Genomic DNA, 19,072 nt, shown 5'->3' on the forward strand with positions numbered 1-19,072 from the left:
CATGACAGATCTAAAATGATACTCACTCAGTTGATGGTATATAGGTTTATGCAATCCTTGAAGTTTAATCGATGCCATAGCAGCCAGTTTGCCAGGGGGCTGCATTTTCCCATCTAAGAGATACCAAACCCGAGCAAAAGTGGCCCATTGCTAGGGAAAAAAAAAAGGGAGAGAGAGAGAGAAAAAAACCAAAATTCTAATTAAAATGGAAATAATCATGTTTATTATTCTATACCATCATGTGGTATTCTACAGTTAATATCAATAACAGATCAATCAAAAAGATCCTTCACTAAATAATTTTTTTTGGTTCTGTTTTCATTTCTATTTCTGGAAAAGGAGGGTCTTTTTTCATTCTACAAAGTTTAACAGTAATTTTTTCTGACTGCTTTTCTATCTGCAAAGTGGATGATGCTTTATTTAAAACATTTCAAAGATATATTTTTCTTCATATTATGGCTTTGTATCACATAAAATAGAATCTAGAATGATAACGAGAAACTCTTATGAAAGCACAAACTGTTATAAAGGTCTTCAAAAATATTTTGAGATTAACAGATATATTAAATTGAAAGATGAGTGACCAATTGGGAACTGAACTCTTCAGAAGTTCAATTCCGCGGGAGAATACAGTAACAGAATATAGCTGGACAAGTACAGGTGGATGATGTTGAATAAACTTCAATTTTAAATAGCTGCTTTAGACATTTTTAGGCTGCCTCAGGCATAAACCATTATCTTTGCAGTACCCATCAGTAACTTCAAACTCTAGGAAAATTCCAGCCCAGAAAGATCTCAACCAGATGTTTTCTCTATGCATATACATAAGTTGCTGAACAATGCTGGAAAAAAATACAACCAGGCTAACTGGTTTTATTTTAAATGTTATTATTACAAACTTCAAATCAGCTTCTAAACTGCTCAGCATTTCTGTTTTTCTCCTCTCTCACTTTTCTAGTTTCTACGTTGTTCTCTCCGCACATCCTCTATCAGATTTATCTCTTAAGTATTTCATATATTTTGATGCCACTGTAAATGGTATTGTATTTTTAATTTAAATTTTACTGATTGTTGCTAGTATATAGAAATACACTTCATTTTTTGCATGTTGGTCTTGTAACCTGCAATCCTGTTAAACCTATTTATCAGATCTAGTAGCTTTTCTTAGATTCCATCTGATTTTTTACATAAATAATCACGTTCTTCACAAATAAAGACAGCTTCTAGCCCATACCCTTTTCCTACTACTCTAAGCCTAGGACTAACTACGAAAAATTCAAACAGTGGGAACTGTATAGGACAATTTTTTGTCTTCAGAAATTGCAAAGGAAAAAAAATAGGAAAAAGAACCTATTTATTAAGAGAGAATTAAAAAACAGGAAATTATTACCTTCTGGATCCTAAACCAAAGGAACAGTAAAAATATTATGTATTTCCGGTTTTGTTTTTTTTTTTAAAGATTGTATTTATTTATTTATTTGACAGAGACAGAGTAAGAGAGCAAGAGCAGGCGGGAGAGAGGGAGGGAGAAGCAGGCTCCCTGCTGAGCAGGGAGCCCAGTGTGGGGCTTGATCCCAGGATCCTGGGATCATGACCTGAGCTGAAGGCAGACGCTTAACCAACTGAGCTACCCAGGCACCCCCAAATATTATGTATTTCTATAACATATATGAGAAAATTGGAAAACTGAACATACAGTAATCATTTGATATTAAGGAATTATAATTAACTTTTTTGTCTTTGATAAATGGCATTGGGATTACATTTTTAAAAAGAATCCTTATCTTATAGAGAAGATATTGAAATATTTACTTATGAAATAATAGGAGTCTGAGATTCACCTGAAATTCATAAGGAAGGGAAAGAAATGAATGGGGGTACAGAGGAAATAATACCGGCTATGAGGTTTTTGAAACTGGGTGATACCTCCTTTTACATGTGATTGAAATTCTCCATAATAAAGTTAAATGACAACAACAACAACAAACCCTACTGACCTCACTTATCCCCTGCTTCATTTCTTTCCTCTCCCTTGTGGTAAAATTCTTCCAAAGAGGTTGTCTTTACTCCCAACTTGTCTCTCTTCAACCTGCTCCAATCTGGCTTTTGCCTCCCACACCCATCTCCCTCACTCTACTGTCTGCCAAAGTTACCAGGACCTTCATGTCACTATATTGTTCAATTCTAAGCCTTCAGTACAGGTGATCATTTCCTTCTCCTGGGTATTCTTTCTTCACTTGATTTCCAGGGCACCAACCTCTGTTGGTTTTTTTCCCCTACTTTGCTTGTTCTCTCACCTCTTGCCTGTGACATGTTGAAATATCCCAGAATTCAGTTCTTGGTCCTTCTCTCTTCTCAATACATACTTCCTCAAAGACTATATCCAGACTCATATACTGAAATGCTATTCTCATGCTTAGGACTCTCAAATGTAGAAATTTACATCTCTAGCCTGGACCTTTAAACTGAACTCTACACTTGTATCCAACTGTCCACTTGGCACCTGCGCTACAGTGCTTTTAAACCATATGCAGCCAAGACTAGTTTTTCCCCATTCCATTGTAGATCAATTATTTTGATTAAAAAACTGTTTAAAAAATAAAATAATACCATATCATCAAATTGCTATAAAAGTTTTTAAATGTTTAAGTTTATTTCCTGTATTTGCCTCATCCAGGCGAGGTAACAAATAGTTCAAGAAAGGAATCACACTTGGAGCAGAACTGGGCTAAGAAGCATCTCAGACCAACCTACCCAAAACTGAGCTCCTGCTCTTCCACCTGAAACCTGCTTCAGTTTCAGTCTCCCCTGTCTCAGCTGATGGCACACCCTTCCAGTTATGGAAACAAAAAAACCTTGGAGTAACCCTTGTTTCTTCTTTTGCTGTCAGCTCATTCAATCCTTCAGGAAATCCTTCTGCCTCCACCTTCAAACAGAACCTGACCACCTTTCAACACCATACCGTTACTAGTTTGGTTTGTGCCATGATCATGTTCAGCCTGGATTACTGTAGTTGGTCTCCAAACCGATTCTTTGCTTCTATCTTCCACCAATCCCCATCTCTGAACAGTATGAACTCAGCGGCCAGAGTGCTCCTTTTAACACCTAAGTGACATCACGTTACTTCCCGGCTCCAAACCTTTCAATAGATCCTCATTCTACTCAGTAATGAACAAACTCTTACAATGATCTACAATGCTCTATCTGATCCACCTTATTATCTCTGACTTTCTCTCTGAATACCCTTTCTGGAGGGGAAAAAAAAAGACATGAAAGGGCTGGCTGAAAAGAGGAGAAGATACGTGCCAAGAGAAAAACCAAGCAATGGCCACAATCACGACCCTCGTATGTGCTTTCCCGAGCCATCCTGGCCCAGATTCGGCTTTCCTGCCGACTCAGCATCACTAAATCCACCCGAGCCACTGACTTCCTCCTGCCGGTGTAATGAATTCCATCGATGTACAAGAATTCGAGCTCACCTGGGGTGCCTTAGAGAAACTCGACATATTTCCCCACTAGCAGGACCGTCCTTTTCCCAGGATCCAAGGCCAGACCTCAGCATCACTGCCCCGGCGGGAAACGTATAAAACCAAGCATGACAGTTCCTAGGCTAGCCAGCTCTCGTCAGCTTCTCTGCTTTTCCTGGGTCTCCTCCAGCCCTCCCATGGTAGCAGTTTCGTCACGAAAAGAGGAAATAATGCCGTTGTTGAGAGGATAACTCCCCAAAAGAACCCACAGGCCGGAAAAGCTGCAGCAAACAGACGGAGGGCACACAATTTCCAGCCGACCTAAAGTGGAGGGGAACCGGAAGTGCATCAGTAGCGCGCGACTGTTTGGATGTGGAAACCGGGACTTGCAACAGTAGTTCAGCTCTAAGGGGATGGATCGGTACCTGCTTCTTGTGATTTGGGGGGAAGGAAAAGTTCCGTCCGCAGCGGCTGAGGAGACGGAGCATGGGCCTGCGGAGTCGTCCGCTGAGGGTACCGAGAAGCTGCCCGGTAAGCGCGGGGCTGAGAAAGGGCGGGAACGGCTTAAGGAGAGGGAAGAAAATGAAGTTTGAAATCAAGTTCTGCAGGGGAGGGACCTATCTCGAGTTTTCCCGGGGATTTGTTTCTCTCTGGGATCGGCCCCATAACGGCTGACAAATGTCGTTATCTTCATGGAAAAATAGAGACAAATTTGTGGATGCAAAATTCCAGCGCTCAGAAGTTCTTGGCACAGTAAAAATTTAACTGAACAATTCTCTGTGCCTTAGAAATGGAATGTCTGCTTTTTGGAAATAAATGCATTCAGTAGGGTTCCCGCCTCCTGTGTGTTCCAAATGCAGGTAATACAGAAAGGAAGAAGATGGGAAAGGGTCTTACTCTCCTAGAGTTTACATCCTAATGGGAAGAGACATCCCACACATAAACTAAGCTTAAATATATATATATATATATATATATATATATATATATATATATATATATATATATAAAACTTAAAACAATTGTAACCGTTTGAGATTGTACTCCTTTTCGGTTTTTCTGGCTGTAATCCGTATTGCACTTTATTTGTTTTGGTTGGGTAAGCATTTTGAGGAGAAAATGTATGTGGTTGTGTACGGAGTATTGTGACAGTTTCCCTTTTCCCCTTAAAATTCTTCTTCAGGGGGATTTTTGGATTTGTATTAACTGGCTAGCATGTACAAACTGGGCGCCTTGCCTGTTTTCTCTGCATTTGATTTATTATACTGAAACGATAATAGTGTGTAGTTCACGTACAACATAATGTTCTTGAGAGTCTCTGATGGTGAAATTGGAATAGGCCTGGATGACTTAACTCTTAAGCCCATTGAGTTAGTTTGTCTTTTCTTTTTCAGACTTAACAGCAGCAAATGTTTATCATCTCCTGAAAAGAAGCATTAGTGCTTCAGTGAATCCAGAAGATAGTACTTTTCCAGGTAAGTATAACACAAACTCCTATTGCTCTGACACTGCATTTGTATTGGAAGTAAATTTAATTCATTTGATCACGTAAAGGTATAAGAGATATTTGTTGACTGTGCATAAGCCACTGGGATAGGGTAGTAAGGAAATACAAAACTGAAAAGGCTGACATCCCTCTCTTCTTGCTGCTTGAATGTGATTAAATTGTATGAAAATTATTTTAGGTTCTCTCTGTTTTGTTCCCTTTATGATTTTCTTGCCCGTCTTTGGCTCCACATAAAATAGGGTAAGTGGCATTATAAGAAGGATTTACAATTTTGTCCTGAGTACAAATACATTATTAATGCTCTTAGACCCATTTCTTACCATTTTTTTCCCACCGTTACCTCTTACTGATTCTCTTAAAAGCACTTCATAATTGTTAAACACAGTGATCTTTTCTCCATCCTTAACTGTTTTAACTTTTTCTAAGTATTTGACTTCTTTGACCACCCTTTGCTTTGTAAAAATCTTTTTCTCCTGTGGTTTCTATTGACAGTATACAAATCCATCTACTTATTTTTTTGGTCGTTATCTTCTCTTTTACTTCCTCTTCTTGGCCTCTGAGAGTGTCTTTCAGAGGTTCAGAGAAAGAGATAACCAAAACAGGCCAAGGCCTAAAAACTGAAGGAAGCTTCTGGAGATGGCAGGGATAGGATGCTCATTTTGGTAATGTAATTCTCATGACTGTACCATCTGTTCCTTTCTCTCTTCTTTCATTGGAGAACCTCTTGTCTGTCAGGTTTAAACTGTCACCCTTGGGAAGTTATTTCTAATGTGTTTGTGCTGCACTGGTCTGTTTGCCCAGTTGCAGTACTACTCATTAATTTTTCAAGTTGGTATAATTTATGTCAGTACTACTATTACTGCAAGAAAGATTTTTCACTTGTTCCTTGAAAGTATACATCAAAGAGCTTTGGGAGCATTCTAGGAATTCTCGTGATAACTTTCACTTCCTGTTTGGGTGGATAAACATTTCTTATCCAGGCAGTCCTTTTTTTGCCAATTAACCTGGGACTATGTAAATGACTGCACGCTGAGGCCATGCAAAGCAATCCTAATATAAAATCAGTGGGAATAAATCACAATTGTTTCATGACATTTTTTTTGTCAAAACGTTGAACACTTTCTCACTGTTGGTTATACATGTAGAGGAAATGGGGAAAAAAACCAAAATGGTAAAACTAATAGTTATTTCATAGGCTGTAATTGAAGCATTAAAAGCATTGAGAATTATGGGGCGCCTGGGTGGCTCAGTCGTTAAGCGTCTGCCTTCGGCTCAGGGCGTGATCCCAGAGTCCTGGGATCGAGCCCCATATCAGGGTCCTCAGCCGGGAGGCTGCTTCTTCCTCTCCCACTCCCCCTGCTTGTGTTCCCTCTCTTGCTGGCTGTCTCTCTCTCTGTCAAATAAATAAATAAAATCTTTAATAAATAAATAATAAATAAATAAATAAAAATAAAAGCATTGAAAATTAAACTTTTTTCTTTGCTTTTTTTTTTTGTGAAAACTTTATCAAGAGTAGTTTGAACAGTGCTTGTCACTTTCGGTCATTGTATAACTTAGGATATAGAGTGAGCATCTCTTCTATGTTTTGGTGAATTGCTGTACTCCTAAGTTTGTGTTGGCTTCCATTGTTTTATCCTTTGCACTTTTAATGTCAAGGAGTTCCTTTAATGCAAAGGTATTTGCCAGTGTCATTTTCTCTGAGACGTCTTCATCCTTTTTGTCACAGTGTTTTTATCACAGCAGCTATTTCTAGAATCCGTTGACCTGAGATTTGAATATCACTTTCAGTGTTATCACTTTTTGGGTTTTTTTTTTTTGTTTCGCTTTCATTTTTTTTTCCTTTTGCCCATTTCCTCTTCGTATTATCTATTTTTATAAAATAGCGTGGATTTATCACTGGGAGGCAAGAAGGAAACACAATTACATATTCGTCCTCTGTTCGTATGAACTGAATAACAGATGTGCAGTGATCAGTCAGCAAACTTGGAAAGTAGAGATGTAATTGGTCACTGATCATGATACACATCTTTGATTTAAGTAGTGATTTGTGATCCGAGAAGCTAGCAGTGAGGTTTTACTTTATGTGATTACAGATAATTAATAAACCTTGGTAACTGGAGTTTGAACCATGGTTTGGGGGACCAGGAGTTATTGAAAGTATGGTAACTGAAGTCTGCATATCGGAACCATGCAAAGAAAGAACTGCTCGTGTTGAATTTCTTATCCTGGGAGCATTATTGCTTGCGGTAATATGGCAAGTGTGAGAAACTGGAAGTGCGATATGATGGTAATTGAGCTAAGGCTGGAGAGGTAGGCGTAGCTATGTGGAAGTCTTTGTAAATCATGTCGGGGTATTCGGATTTTTTTCATAGTAATGATTAGCCATTAAAGGCTTTAATGACGGAAGAGGTTTGGTACCATCTGTGTTAGTGAAGTATTCTGGCTTACGGTAAAGTAGACAAATTTGAGGAAAATGTGGTTATAAAGGGGCTACTGCAGAAGACCAGCTGAGAAATAAGAGAGGCAATCAGGGTAGAGGAAAATAGGTAGATCTGAAGGAAATTATAGAGGTAGAATCCACCTGACTGAGTGTTGCACTGGTGTGATTTAGGAGAAGGGGAGAGGGAGAAAGCAATCAAGAGTGACATTAGATTTCTGGCTTGGCTATAGTGTAGATGGTGGCATTTAGTGAGGTAAGAGAATTAGGTTTTGAAGGACCATGACATGTCCGGTTTAGAACATGTAAACACTCTAAACAATTGCCTGTAAGATGTCAAAGTGAAAATGTTTTGTAAAAGTTGGATACATGTGTCCAGAACTCAAAAGCCTGGAGATAAAAAAAGATTATAGAATCATCATATAGACATCAGTTCAAGCCATGAGAAAGGATGGGATTGTTTATGGACAGTGAAAAGAACAGAAAATTTTGAACTGAATCCCAGTATTTAAAGGAACTGAGCACTGGTTTTTAAAGGCATGAGGAGCAGCTGGAAAGATAGGTTCCACAGAACCCAAGTGTTTTAAGGAGAAAGAGGACAACTGTGTCATCTTTGATTCCTTTCTTACTCTTATGTTGAGAAGTCAAGTAACAACAGCAGTAAGAGCTGTTACATTCAGTAACATGCTAGTTATTGTTGCCTTTAGGGAGTGCAGTTACAGTGGCATGTTGGAGACAGAAAAACAGATTGAAATGGATTTAGAGGGGAGTAGAAAATGTGATGAGGAAATAGGGACAGTCAAGTGTAGACAATACTTTCAGTTTATCCTTGAAGAAGAGTAAAGAAGTAGTAGTGTCTGGCAAAGGGAGGTGATTTAAAGGAGATCTTTTTTCCCCCTCTAATTTGAGGAATATCTGTGCAAATTTAAATCCAAATGGGAAGGAACTGACAGAGGAGGAGAACTTGAAGGTGCAAGAAAGATCGTCTAATCAGGGGCTTGGAGTCCCACTGAAAGTTTGAGGGATAACTTTGAGTTGAAAGGGCAGTGCCCCTCGTGTACTCACAGAAAGGAATGAGGAAGGACTAATGGGAATGCGAGTAGTGTCCTATGTTTGCTGACATGATGTTTGGGAGTCATTACCTAATAATGTTTTCTGTTTTCTTAAGGAAGTCGGAGGTAAGTCTTCTGCTGAGTCTGTTGGGAGAAAGCAGTAGTAAGCACTCACCATGTTACCTTGTTCCCATGAGTTAAGATTCAGTTACCACATTTCTCCTCCCTCCTGTGAATCCAGTTTCTTTACAGAGTTCTACATTCTTTGTGGCTCTAAACTGACATGCACCCCGGTGATGACCCTTAACTTCATATCCTCATGTAACATTCCGGTCTCCACGAAGAGAATCTTCCCTACATTTAGGCTGTAGTTTTATCTCTTCTCTCTCTAGCCAGGATGAACCAGACCTTCATGGTCTTTGAAGAGGGAATCGTTTTTCCTAAAATGACTTAACACGGTTTGGTGTGACTCAATGGTAATTGAATGGATGTATTTTTTTGGTAGACTTTCGTGTTTAAAATGATGAATAAAATAGTATGGATTTTGATTTTGACAAAAGTATTCATTGTCGGTGAATAATTTTGCTCTTTAGGCAGATTGTTCTGTTTTAATTTTTAGGGATTTTAAAAAGATCCGCGTTGTATATATGTATATGCATATATACACACACATACCTTAAAGAACTATATAATATGTATCAAAAATTATATAATTCTCTAAGTATATATACCATAACATCTGCTTATTTGTGGTATGCCTTTCTTCTAATAACCATGGTTTTCTTTTCAAGCGTGTTCGGTAGGCGGTATACCTGGTTCCAAGAAGTGGTTCTTTGCAGTGCAGGCAATATGTGGATTTTATCAGGTAACAGAAATGAAAAAATAGGCATTAGTAAATGTCTTTGTTAATATAAATAATTTCAGGAACCCATCATTTAATGCAATCTTTTCATGTATTAGTTTTGCAGTTCTGACTGGGAAGAGATACATTTTGGTACAGAAAAAGATGAAATCGAAGATGTTCTTCAAACAAATATCGAAGAATGTTTGAGTGCTGAGTGTTTTGAGGAAGAAGATAGTAATAGCAGAGAATCATTATCCTTGGCTGAGTATGCTTATAATATCTTACTTTCTATAGTATCTTTCTATAATATCTTTAAAATACTTAACATTAGACAATATTTTAGCCACAAGAGTGAAGGTTAAATGTTTTAGCAGCTATCAGAAGGGAATTTTACTTAATTGAAATTTTCAACTCTTTATCTTGGAAGATAGGCAATTTGGGCCTTTTATTTGAATAAAACTATTTAAAATGGAAAAATGGCATCTGAAAATGTTTAGCTTCTTAAGCTTACAAAATTGCAGGAATCATAAAAAGTGATACTCTAATTAATATGTCACTTTTTAAAAGATAAATTCTGCCTGATTATGAATTTTAAGAACTTGAATAGAAACTTTATTTAAGATTAATAACTGGCATTCAAACTCAAATTCTAAAATTATGGTTTTCATTTTGCTATTTGAGGTTGAAATATATGATTTCTTCAATTTATATATATCTTGAACATTTAGACACCTTTAAACTGCATAGTTTCTGAGGATTATATAGATGACTGGGTTCACTTTCAGATTTTTTGAATTGTGGTACAATATACGAGTTGGTCCAGGTGATGTAAGTTGTGATTACTTTTTTCTTCGTGAAATATCCTATCTTTTTTTTTTTAATGTTTTTTTATTATATTACGTTAGCCACCATACAGTCCATCCCTGGTTTCTGATGTAAAGTTCGATGATTCATTAGTTGCGTATAACACCCGGTGCACCATGCAATACGTGCCCTCCTTACTATCCATCACCAGTCTATCCCATTCTCCCACCCCCTCCCCTCTGAAGCCCTCAGTTTGTTTCTCAGAGTCCATACTCTCTCATGCTTCATTCCCCCTTCTGATTACCCCCCTTTCTTTATCCCTTTCTTCCCCTACTGATCTTCCTAGTTCTTATGTTCCATAGATGAGAGAAATCATATGATAATTGTCTTTCTCTGCTTGACTTATTTCACTTAGCATTATCTCCTCCAATCCCGTCCATGTTGCAGCAAATGTTGAGAATTCGTTCTTTCTGATAGCTGAGTAATATTCCATTGTATATATGGACCACAACTTCTTAATCCAGCCATCAGTTAAAGGGCATCTCGGCTCCTTCCATGATTTGGCTATTGTGGACAATGCTGCTATGAACATTGGGGTGCATATGGCCCTTCTCTTCACTACGTCTGTATCTTTGGGGTAAACACCCAGTAGTGCAATGGCTGGGTCATAGGGTAGCTCAATTTTTAACTTTTTAAGGGACCGCCACACTGTTTTCCAGAGTGGCTGTACCAACTTGCATTCCCACCAACAATGTAGGAGGGATCCCCTTTCTCCACATCCTCTCCAGCAATTGTTGTTTCTTGCCTTGTCAATTTTTGCCATTCTAACTGGCGTAAGGTAGTATCTTAGTGTGGTTTTGATTTGAATTTCCCTGATGGCTAATGATTTTGAACATTTTTTTCATGTGTCTGTTAGCCATTTGTATGTCATCGTTGGAAAAGTGCCTGTTCATATCTTCTGCCCATTTTATGATTTGTTTATTTGTTTCTCACATATTGAGTTTGAGAAGTTCTTTGTAGATCTTGGATACCAGTCTTTTTTTTTTTTTTTTTTAAAGATTTTATTTATTTATGTGACAGAGACAGCCAGCGAGAGAGGGAACACAGCAGGGGGAGTGGGAGAGGAAGAAGCAGGCTCACAGTGGAGGAGCCCGATGTGGGACTCGATCCCGGTACGCCGGGATCACGCCCTGAGCCGAAGGCAGACGCTTTAACGACTGCGCTACCCAGGCGCCCCATGGATACCAGTCTTTTATCTGCAGCATCATTTGCAAATATATTCTCCCATTCCGTGGGCTGCCTCTAACTTTTCTTGACTGTTTCCTTGGCTGTGCAGAAGCTTTTTATCTTGATGAAGTCCCATAAGTTCATTTTGTCTTTTGTTTCTCTTGCCTTTGGAGATGTGTCATGAAAAAGGTTGCTTTGGCCGATGTCGTAGAGGTTGCTGCCTATGTTCTCCTCTAGAATTTTGATGGATTCCTGTCTCACATCGAGGTCTTTCGTCCATTTGGAGTTTATCTTTGTGTATGGTGTGAGAGAGTGGTCAAGTTTCATTCTTTTGCATGTAGCTGTCCAATTTTGCCAGCACCATTTATTAAAGAGACTGTCTTTTTTCCACCGGATGTTTGTTCCTGCTTTATCAAAGATTAGTTGCCCAAAGAGCCGAGGGTCCATTTCGGGGCTCTCTATTCTGTTCCATTGGTGTATGTGTCTGTTTTTGTGCCAGTACCATGCTGTCTTTGTGATCACAGCTTTGTAGTACAGCTTGAAATCCGGCATTGTGATGCCCCCAGCTTTGTTTTTCCTTTTCAACAGTTCCTTGGTGATTCAGGGCCTTTTCTGGTTCCATACAAATTTAAGGACTATTTGTTCCAGTTCTTTGAAAAATGTCCTCGGTATTTTGATCGGGATAGCATTGAAAGTGTAGATTGCTCTGGGTAGCATGGACATTTTAACTATGTTAATTCTTCCGATCCATGAGCATGGAATATTTTTTCATCTTTTTGTGTCTTCCTCAATGTCTTTCAAGAGTGATTTATAGTTTCTAGAATATAGGTCCTTTACGTCTCTGGTTAATTCCAAGGTAACGTATGGGTTTTGGTGCTATTGTAAATGGGATGGATTCACTAATTTCTTTTTCTTCAGTCTCATTATTCGTGTATAGAAATGTAACTGATTTCTGAGCATTGATTTTGTATCCCGCCACATTACTGAATTGCTCTATAACTTCTAATAGTTTGGGCGTGGATTCTTTTGGGTTTTCCTATCATGTCATCTGCGAAGAGAGACATTTTGACTTCTTTGCCGATTTGGATACCTTTTATCCCTTTTTGTTGTCTGATTGCTGTTGCAAGGACTTCTAGTACTATGTTGAATAATAGTGGCGAGAGTGGGCATCCTGTTGTGTTCCTGATCTTAAGGGAAAGGCTTCCAGCTTTTCCCCATTGAGAATGATATTTGCTGTAGGCTTTTCATAGATGGTTTTTATGAGATTGAGGAATGTACCCTCTATCCCTACACTCTGAAGGGTTTTAATCAGGAAAGGACGCTGTATTTTATCAAATGCTTTTTCTGCATCAGTTGAGAGGATCATATGGTTCCTGAGTCTTTTCTGCTGATATGATGTATCATGCTGATCGGTTTGCGAATGTTGAACCACGCTTGCATCCTAGGGATGAATCCCACTTGGTCATGATGGATAATCCTTTTAATGTACTGTTGGATTCTATTAGCCAGGATCTTGTTGAGGATTTTTGCGTCCATATTCATTAGGAAAATTGGTCTGTAATTCTCCTTTTTGATGGGGTCTTTGCCTGGTTTGGGGATCAAGGTAATATTGGCCTCATAGAATGAGTTTGGTAGCTTTCCTTCTGTTTCTTTTTTTTGAAATAGCTTTAGGAGAATAGGTATTATTTCTTCTTTGAATGTTTGGTAGAATTCCCCAGGAAAACCGTCCGGGCCTGGAGTTTTGTTTTTTAGAAGGTTGTTTATCACTGACTCAATCTCTTCATAATTAATTGGCCTGTTTAAAAAATCAATTTCTTCCTGTTTTGGTCTTGGTAGTTTATAGGTTTCCAGGAAGGCCTCCTTCTCTTCCAGATTGCTTAATTTATTGGCATATAGCTGTTGATAAAAGTTTCTAATAATCCTTCCAATTTCATTGGTGTTGGTTGTGACCTCTCCTTTTTCATTCATAATTTTATTAATTTGGGTCCTTTCTCTATTCTTTTGGATAAGTCTTGCCAGCGGTCTGTCAATTTTATTGATTCTCTCAAAGAACCAGCTTCTAGTTCTGTTGATCTGCTGTACTGTACTCCTGGTTTCTAATTCATTGATTTCTGCTCTAATCTTGGTCAGCTGCTTCCTCGTGCGTGGATTAGGCCTGTCCCTCTGTTGCTGTTCCAGCTTCTTGAGGTGAGAATATAAAAACTGCATTTTAGATTTTTCTATTCTTTTGAGTGAGGCTTGGATGGCTATGTATTTCCCCCTTAGGACTGCCTTTGCAGTATTCCATAGGTTTTGGACCGTTGTGTTTTCATTCTCGTTGGTCTCCGTAAACTGTTTAAATTGATTTTTGATTTCCTGGTTTATCGAGTCATTCCTGAGCAGGATGGTTCTTAGTCTCCAAGTGTTTGAGTTTCTTCCAAATTTTTCCTTGTGGTTAAGTTCCAATTTCAGAACGTTGTGGTCTGAGAATATGCAGGGAATAATTTCAGTCTTTTGGTATCGGTTGAGACCTGTTTTGTGACCCAGAACATGGTCTATTCTTGAGAATGTTCCATGGGCATTAGAATAGAATGAGTATTCTTTGGTTCTGGGGTGTAGTGTTCTATATATATCTATGAGTTCCAACTCGTCGAGTATGGCATTCAAAGCTCTTGTTTCTTTGCTGATTTCTTGCTTAGGTGATCTGTCTATTGCTGATAGTGGAGTGTTGAGGTCTCCTACTATTAGTGTATTTTTATCTATATGTCTCCTTATTCTGGTTAAGAGTTGGCTTGTGTATCTTGCTGCTCCCCTGTTGGGGGCATATAGATTTATAATTGTCATTTCCACTTGTTGGATACATCCTTTAAGAATAATATAGTGCCCTTCTGTGTCTCTAACTATAGTCTTTAGTTTAAAATCCAATCCGTCTGATATTAGAATTGCTACCCCAGCTTTCTTTTGAGGTCCATTGGCGTGAAAGATGGTATTCCATCCCTTTACTTTCAGTCTGAATGTATCTGTAGGTTCAAAATGAATCTCTTGTAGACAGCAAATGGATGGGTCATGTCTTTTTATCCAATCTGCAACCCTGTGGCATTTATGGGAGCATTTAGGCCATTTACATTGAGACTGATTATTGAGAAATATGATTTTAATGATGCCATGTTGCCAGTAAAGTCTTTGTTTCTATAGATTGTGACTTTCTGTTCTGTATCACTCTTGGGGCCTTTTTACTTTTATAGAACCCCCTTAATATCTCCTGTAGGGCTGGTTTCATGGTTACGAAATTGGTCAATGACTGGCGATTCTGGAAGGTCTTTATTTCTCCATCAATTCTGAATGACAGCCTTGCTGGATAAAGGATCCTTGGCTGCATGTTTTTCTCTGAAAGAGCTTTAAAAATGCCCCCCCCCCCCAACCCTTTCTCTCATTCCAAGTGTGTGTAGACAGGTCTGACGTAATTCTGATACCTTTGCCTTGGTACGTGAGAAATTTCTTTGCCCTGGCCGCTTTCAATACTGTATCCTTGGATCTAATATTCGCAGCTTGCACTATGACGTGACGCGGTGTAGGTTTGTCGTGGTTGAGTTTGGGAGGGGTCCTCTCTGCCTCTTGGACACGAATGTTTGTTTCCCTTGCTAGATTAGGGAAGTTTTCAGCTACAGTTTGTTCAAATATCTCTTCTAGACCTCTGTTTTTCTCCACCCCCTCAGGGATGCCGATGATTCTGACATTGGAACATTTCACTGAGTCAGTAATCTCCCGTAACCTACATTCCTGAGCATGGATTTTTTTGAGTCCAGATTCTATTTTAGCTTTCTCTTCTACTAACCCATCCTTTCGCTGATATGTTCTTCTGCCTCATTCACCCTGGCCATCAGAGCCTCTAGTTTTTTGTTTTTTTTTTTTAAAGATGTTATTTATTTATTCGACAGAGATAGAGACAGCCAGCGAGAGAGGGAACACAAGCAGGGGGAGTGGGAGAGGAAGAAGCAGGCTCATAGAGGAGCGTGATGTGGGGCTCCATCCCATAACTCCAGGATCACGCCCTGAGCCGAAGGCAGATGCCTAACCGCTGTGCCACCCAGGCGCCCCAGAGCCTCTAGTTTTGACTGCATTTGGCTCATAGAATTTTTAATTTCTGCCAGATTTGCTCTCATTTCCACCCTTAGAGATTCTATATTCTCATTAACATTTTCGTTAATACTTTTTTCAAGTCTACACATCATCTTGACCCTTGTTACTCTGAATTCCATTTCTGATAATTTAGTTATATCCATATCCATTAGTTCTGTGGCAGAGGCCACAGACTCACTGTATTTTCTTTGCTGGGGGGGATTTCTCCTTCTCGTCATTCTGATGAGGAGAGGTTGCGGGGTTGTCCAGAGCCCAAATTATTGACCGGGACCCAGGCCATGCGTCTTGTTTTATAGGGATCTTAGGGATGTGGGCTTCTTGACTTTTCAGCATGCCTTCTGGGGGAGGGGCCTGCCGCGCCGATACTCAGGCAACCCTGTTTGGGTAGAGTGTCCGTGTCCCCTGTAAGGGGGGATGGGGATGGACACACTGTGAGCCGGTCTTTCCAGGCTTTTGTTCTCTGGTGGCTTTCCCTGGCAGGTTGCTGTGCCTCTTCTGAGAGTCAGAGCAGCAGTGGCCGAATCTCAGCCTCTGTCTCAGAACAGAGGGATCGTGGACCGTTCTCCACTGATGTTCTGGCCACTTTAACTGTTTCTGTTGGTGCTGCTCAACCCTGCAGCATCCCGGGATGTGCGCCCCACACCTGGCGTCCCAGCCCTCACTTCCAGGGCCAGCGCGTCTCTGTCCTTTGTGTTTCTAACACCACCACCCTCCAGCCGCCCCCGCATGCTCCCGGAGCTCCCGGTCTCAGTCTGGTTCCAGTGAGCGCACCGGAGCTCCGGTTTTCAGACTGGTGGCGTGCATTCCCCGGCTCACAGTCTCAGTCTGCTCTCTCGCGGGTGCCAGTCCACGAGTCCGCCTGCTCCCCCATGCAGGTGGCTACCCCTTCCCAGGCCCAAACGTGGCGGCTCCCTCCCCCTTCTGTTTATCTTCCGATATCTGTGCATGGTTTCACAGCTCCCCGCTTCGTACCTTAATACTCAGCGCTGGAGATGTTCATTTGTAGAGATCCAGATGTATCTTCCTGCGTCTCAGGCTGATTCCATGGATGTTCAGGCTGGTCTGGTACCTATCCAACTCGACTCAGGGGACCGGCTGAAAAAGGGGTCCCCTACTCCTCTGCCATCTTAACTCTTCCTCCGAAATATCCTATCTTTGACATAGTTAATACCTTTCATTTTAGTCTTCCATAGTATTTTATTACAAAATCCCACTTTTGTTTATTGCAGGATTCATTTAATATTTCTGTAAATTACTGGAGACTTTAAAAATTCTGTTTTCCTGTTTTCAAATTATATTTGTTTGTACAATTTATCAAAGACATTGTAGAACTGAGCAAAGGTTATTGAACCAGGGGTCATTAGAGGTGGTTTCTAGTTACATGATTGTGGGTTAGTCACTCCATTTCTCTGGTCCTTTATTTTCTTGTCCATAAAGTGTTGAGATTCTTTCAGATGATTTCTAAGGTGCTTTCCAGCCTTAGAGTTCTTATGCCATGTTTTCCCACCATTATTAAATAAGATGTCGATTGTAAAGGTAATTATTTCTAGTAAGTGATTTAATAATTATTTCCACAAGAGGGAGCTTGAAAACTATACTTTATCATAAGACACCTTAAGTTTTCTAAACAATGACAGGTTTATAATGAAGGATTTAAGTAACTTTATGTTACATAATAAACTTTTGAGGAAAAAAAATCATCATTAGGATAAAACGAAAAGATTTTGAAGAATTGGAGGACATCATCATATTTTCCAGCTAGGGCTGTTTTGTGCCATTCAAAGAAAAGCAGGATCCTTCTTTATTAAACCCTTAGCAATACTTACTTTTTTGGTTCAGAAAAATGTTTGGTCTATTAGTTATGATTTATGTTTACTATACTAGATATAATTATAGTTTTTTCTCCCTCTTCTGTTAGTATTGTTTGTTTTTGATGGTGTGGCTAAAAACTTGGACTCAGTGTTTGAATCCTAGCTTATACACCTAGTAGTTATATGACTGAGGCAAATTATTTAAAGTGAGGATAATAATAATAGTAGTGCCTCATAAATTGTCATGAAGATCAAATAAGATAATGCATTTAACATACTTAATAGTGTCTAGCACATAGGTCCATTTAATTAATATTACCTATTATGATTATATGTAAGGTGTGGTGTGTTTTTCTAACTTACCCTTTTATTTTAGCCTCTATGAAGAATCTGCAGAAAATTTGCAACAGCTGTCCGATAAACTTCCAGCTCCCGGTAATATTTTATGACTGTTTTCAATAAGTTATATCTTATGCTTTCTATGAGTGTGTGATGAATTCAGTCTTTATGCTAGTGTTCTCACTTCTAATGTTGCAATACAAAATGAAAAAAAAAAATTTAGAGGGAGAGGAGAGAGAGAATCTTAAGCAGGCCGCACTCCCAGTGCGGATCCTGATGGGGGGGCTCCAACTTAGGACCCTAAGATCATGACCTGAGCTGAATTCAAGAGTCAGATGCTCAACCAACTGAGCCACCCAGGCGCCCTGAAAAATAATTTTTTGATTGAAGTTGATACAAAACACAATCCACTACTTTAATAAAGTATATTACTGAGACATTACAGTTCTCTTAATTGTTTTTATTTAGACAAAAATTAGAACTTAGAAAATTAAATACCGATCTCCATTTCCTTATGTAGTTATTACTGAAGAATGTTTCCACTACATACCATTGTTTTCCACAGTATGTTCTATAGAACACTAGTCCTATGAACACCTCTAGGAGAAAGAAGTTATTTAACCTAGATCATTTGGATGACATTCTTAGAAGGTGTGAGGTCACTGTATACGTTATCAAATAGAAAGTTATACAGTAAATGAAGCCCTTGATTCAGCATTTTTTAAAAATATTTTATTTATTTATTTGAAAGAGAGAGAGAGAGGGACCAAGCAGTGGAGAGGGAGAAGCAGGCTGCCCATTGAGCAGGGAGCCTGATGCGGCGCTTGATCCCAGGACCCAGGGATCATGACCTGAGCCAAAGGCAGTGCTTAATTGACTGAGCCACCCAGGTGCCCCTACTCAGCATTTTTTTTTTAAACCCCTATCTTTTGTTTTACTCTAATGGAAAGCATATCTTATGAAATATTACATCATACTATTCTTAAAACTGTATTGTCTTAAATTTATCTTTCTTTGTGTCAGTCAAGTAGCTGGCAGCTAAAGCTCAGTACAATTTGGCCTCTATAAATAATTTTGAAGAGCTTACTTGAATATTGTCATCATTGAAGGTCATTTGTTAAGCAGATATTTGTTGTGTCTATTTTATGTCATGTTTTGTAGTAGGAGCTGAGTATATGTGATGAGTAAAGCATATGTACTTACCAGGAAGGACTTGATAGCTCATCGTCTAATCCTTATATTTAAGATCATATTTTATGATATTTTATGTGTAAAGGTCCCACATGGAAAATAACTAAATACATACATAAATAAACATCAAGTTTTTGAATGAAATGTGTCAAATTCAAAATATGCATTGAAATATATAGTTGGTGTTTTGGCAAGTTAGAATGCTTTCATTACCAAATTTCTATTTGGTTTCTGTTTCATTTACATTTTCTTGGTCTTTTGGTAAATTTATAAT

At 39.0% G+C, this 19,072-nt stretch overlaps 2 protein-coding genes across 3 annotated transcripts in view; one reads left to right on the forward strand and one right to left on the reverse strand.

The window, feature by feature from the left end:
- The window catches only part of MRPL13 (mitochondrial ribosomal protein L13), a 46,340-nt gene extending 42,602 nt beyond the window's left edge, over nucleotides 1-3,738 (reverse strand). Inside the window, exons 1-2 of the mRNA XM_026495503.4 lie at nucleotides 3,480-3,738; nucleotides 27-150 (exon numbers count right to left, since the gene is read on the reverse strand). Coding sequence (XP_026351288.1) covers nucleotides 27-150; nucleotides 3,480-3,506 — 151 coding nt within the window. The 5' untranslated portion in view covers nucleotides 3,507-3,738. The remainder of the gene's footprint in view (nucleotides 1-26; nucleotides 151-3,479) is intronic.
- A 66-nt stretch (nucleotides 3,739-3,804) lies between these two features.
- MTBP (MDM2 binding protein) overlaps nucleotides 3,805-19,072 on the forward strand; it is a 77,924-nt gene continuing 62,656 nt past the window's right edge. For both annotated transcript variants that reach the window (XM_026495501.4, XM_048212592.2), the window contains exons 1-5: nucleotides 3,805-3,998; nucleotides 4,862-4,942; nucleotides 9,255-9,328; nucleotides 9,424-9,572; nucleotides 17,645-17,703. In XM_026495501.4, the coding sequence (XP_026351286.1) occupies nucleotides 3,881-3,998; nucleotides 4,862-4,942; nucleotides 9,255-9,328; nucleotides 9,424-9,572; nucleotides 17,645-17,703 (481 nt within the window). In that variant the 5' untranslated portion in view covers nucleotides 3,805-3,880. The remainder of the gene's footprint in view (nucleotides 3,999-4,861; nucleotides 4,943-9,254; nucleotides 9,329-9,423; nucleotides 9,573-17,644; nucleotides 17,704-19,072) is intronic.

Source organism: Ursus arctos, unplaced genomic scaffold (genome assembly GCF_023065955.2).
Source record: "Ursus arctos isolate Adak ecotype North America unplaced genomic scaffold, UrsArc2.0 scaffold_6, whole genome shotgun sequence".
Taxonomy (NCBI): domain Eukaryota; kingdom Metazoa; phylum Chordata; class Mammalia; order Carnivora; family Ursidae; genus Ursus; species Ursus arctos.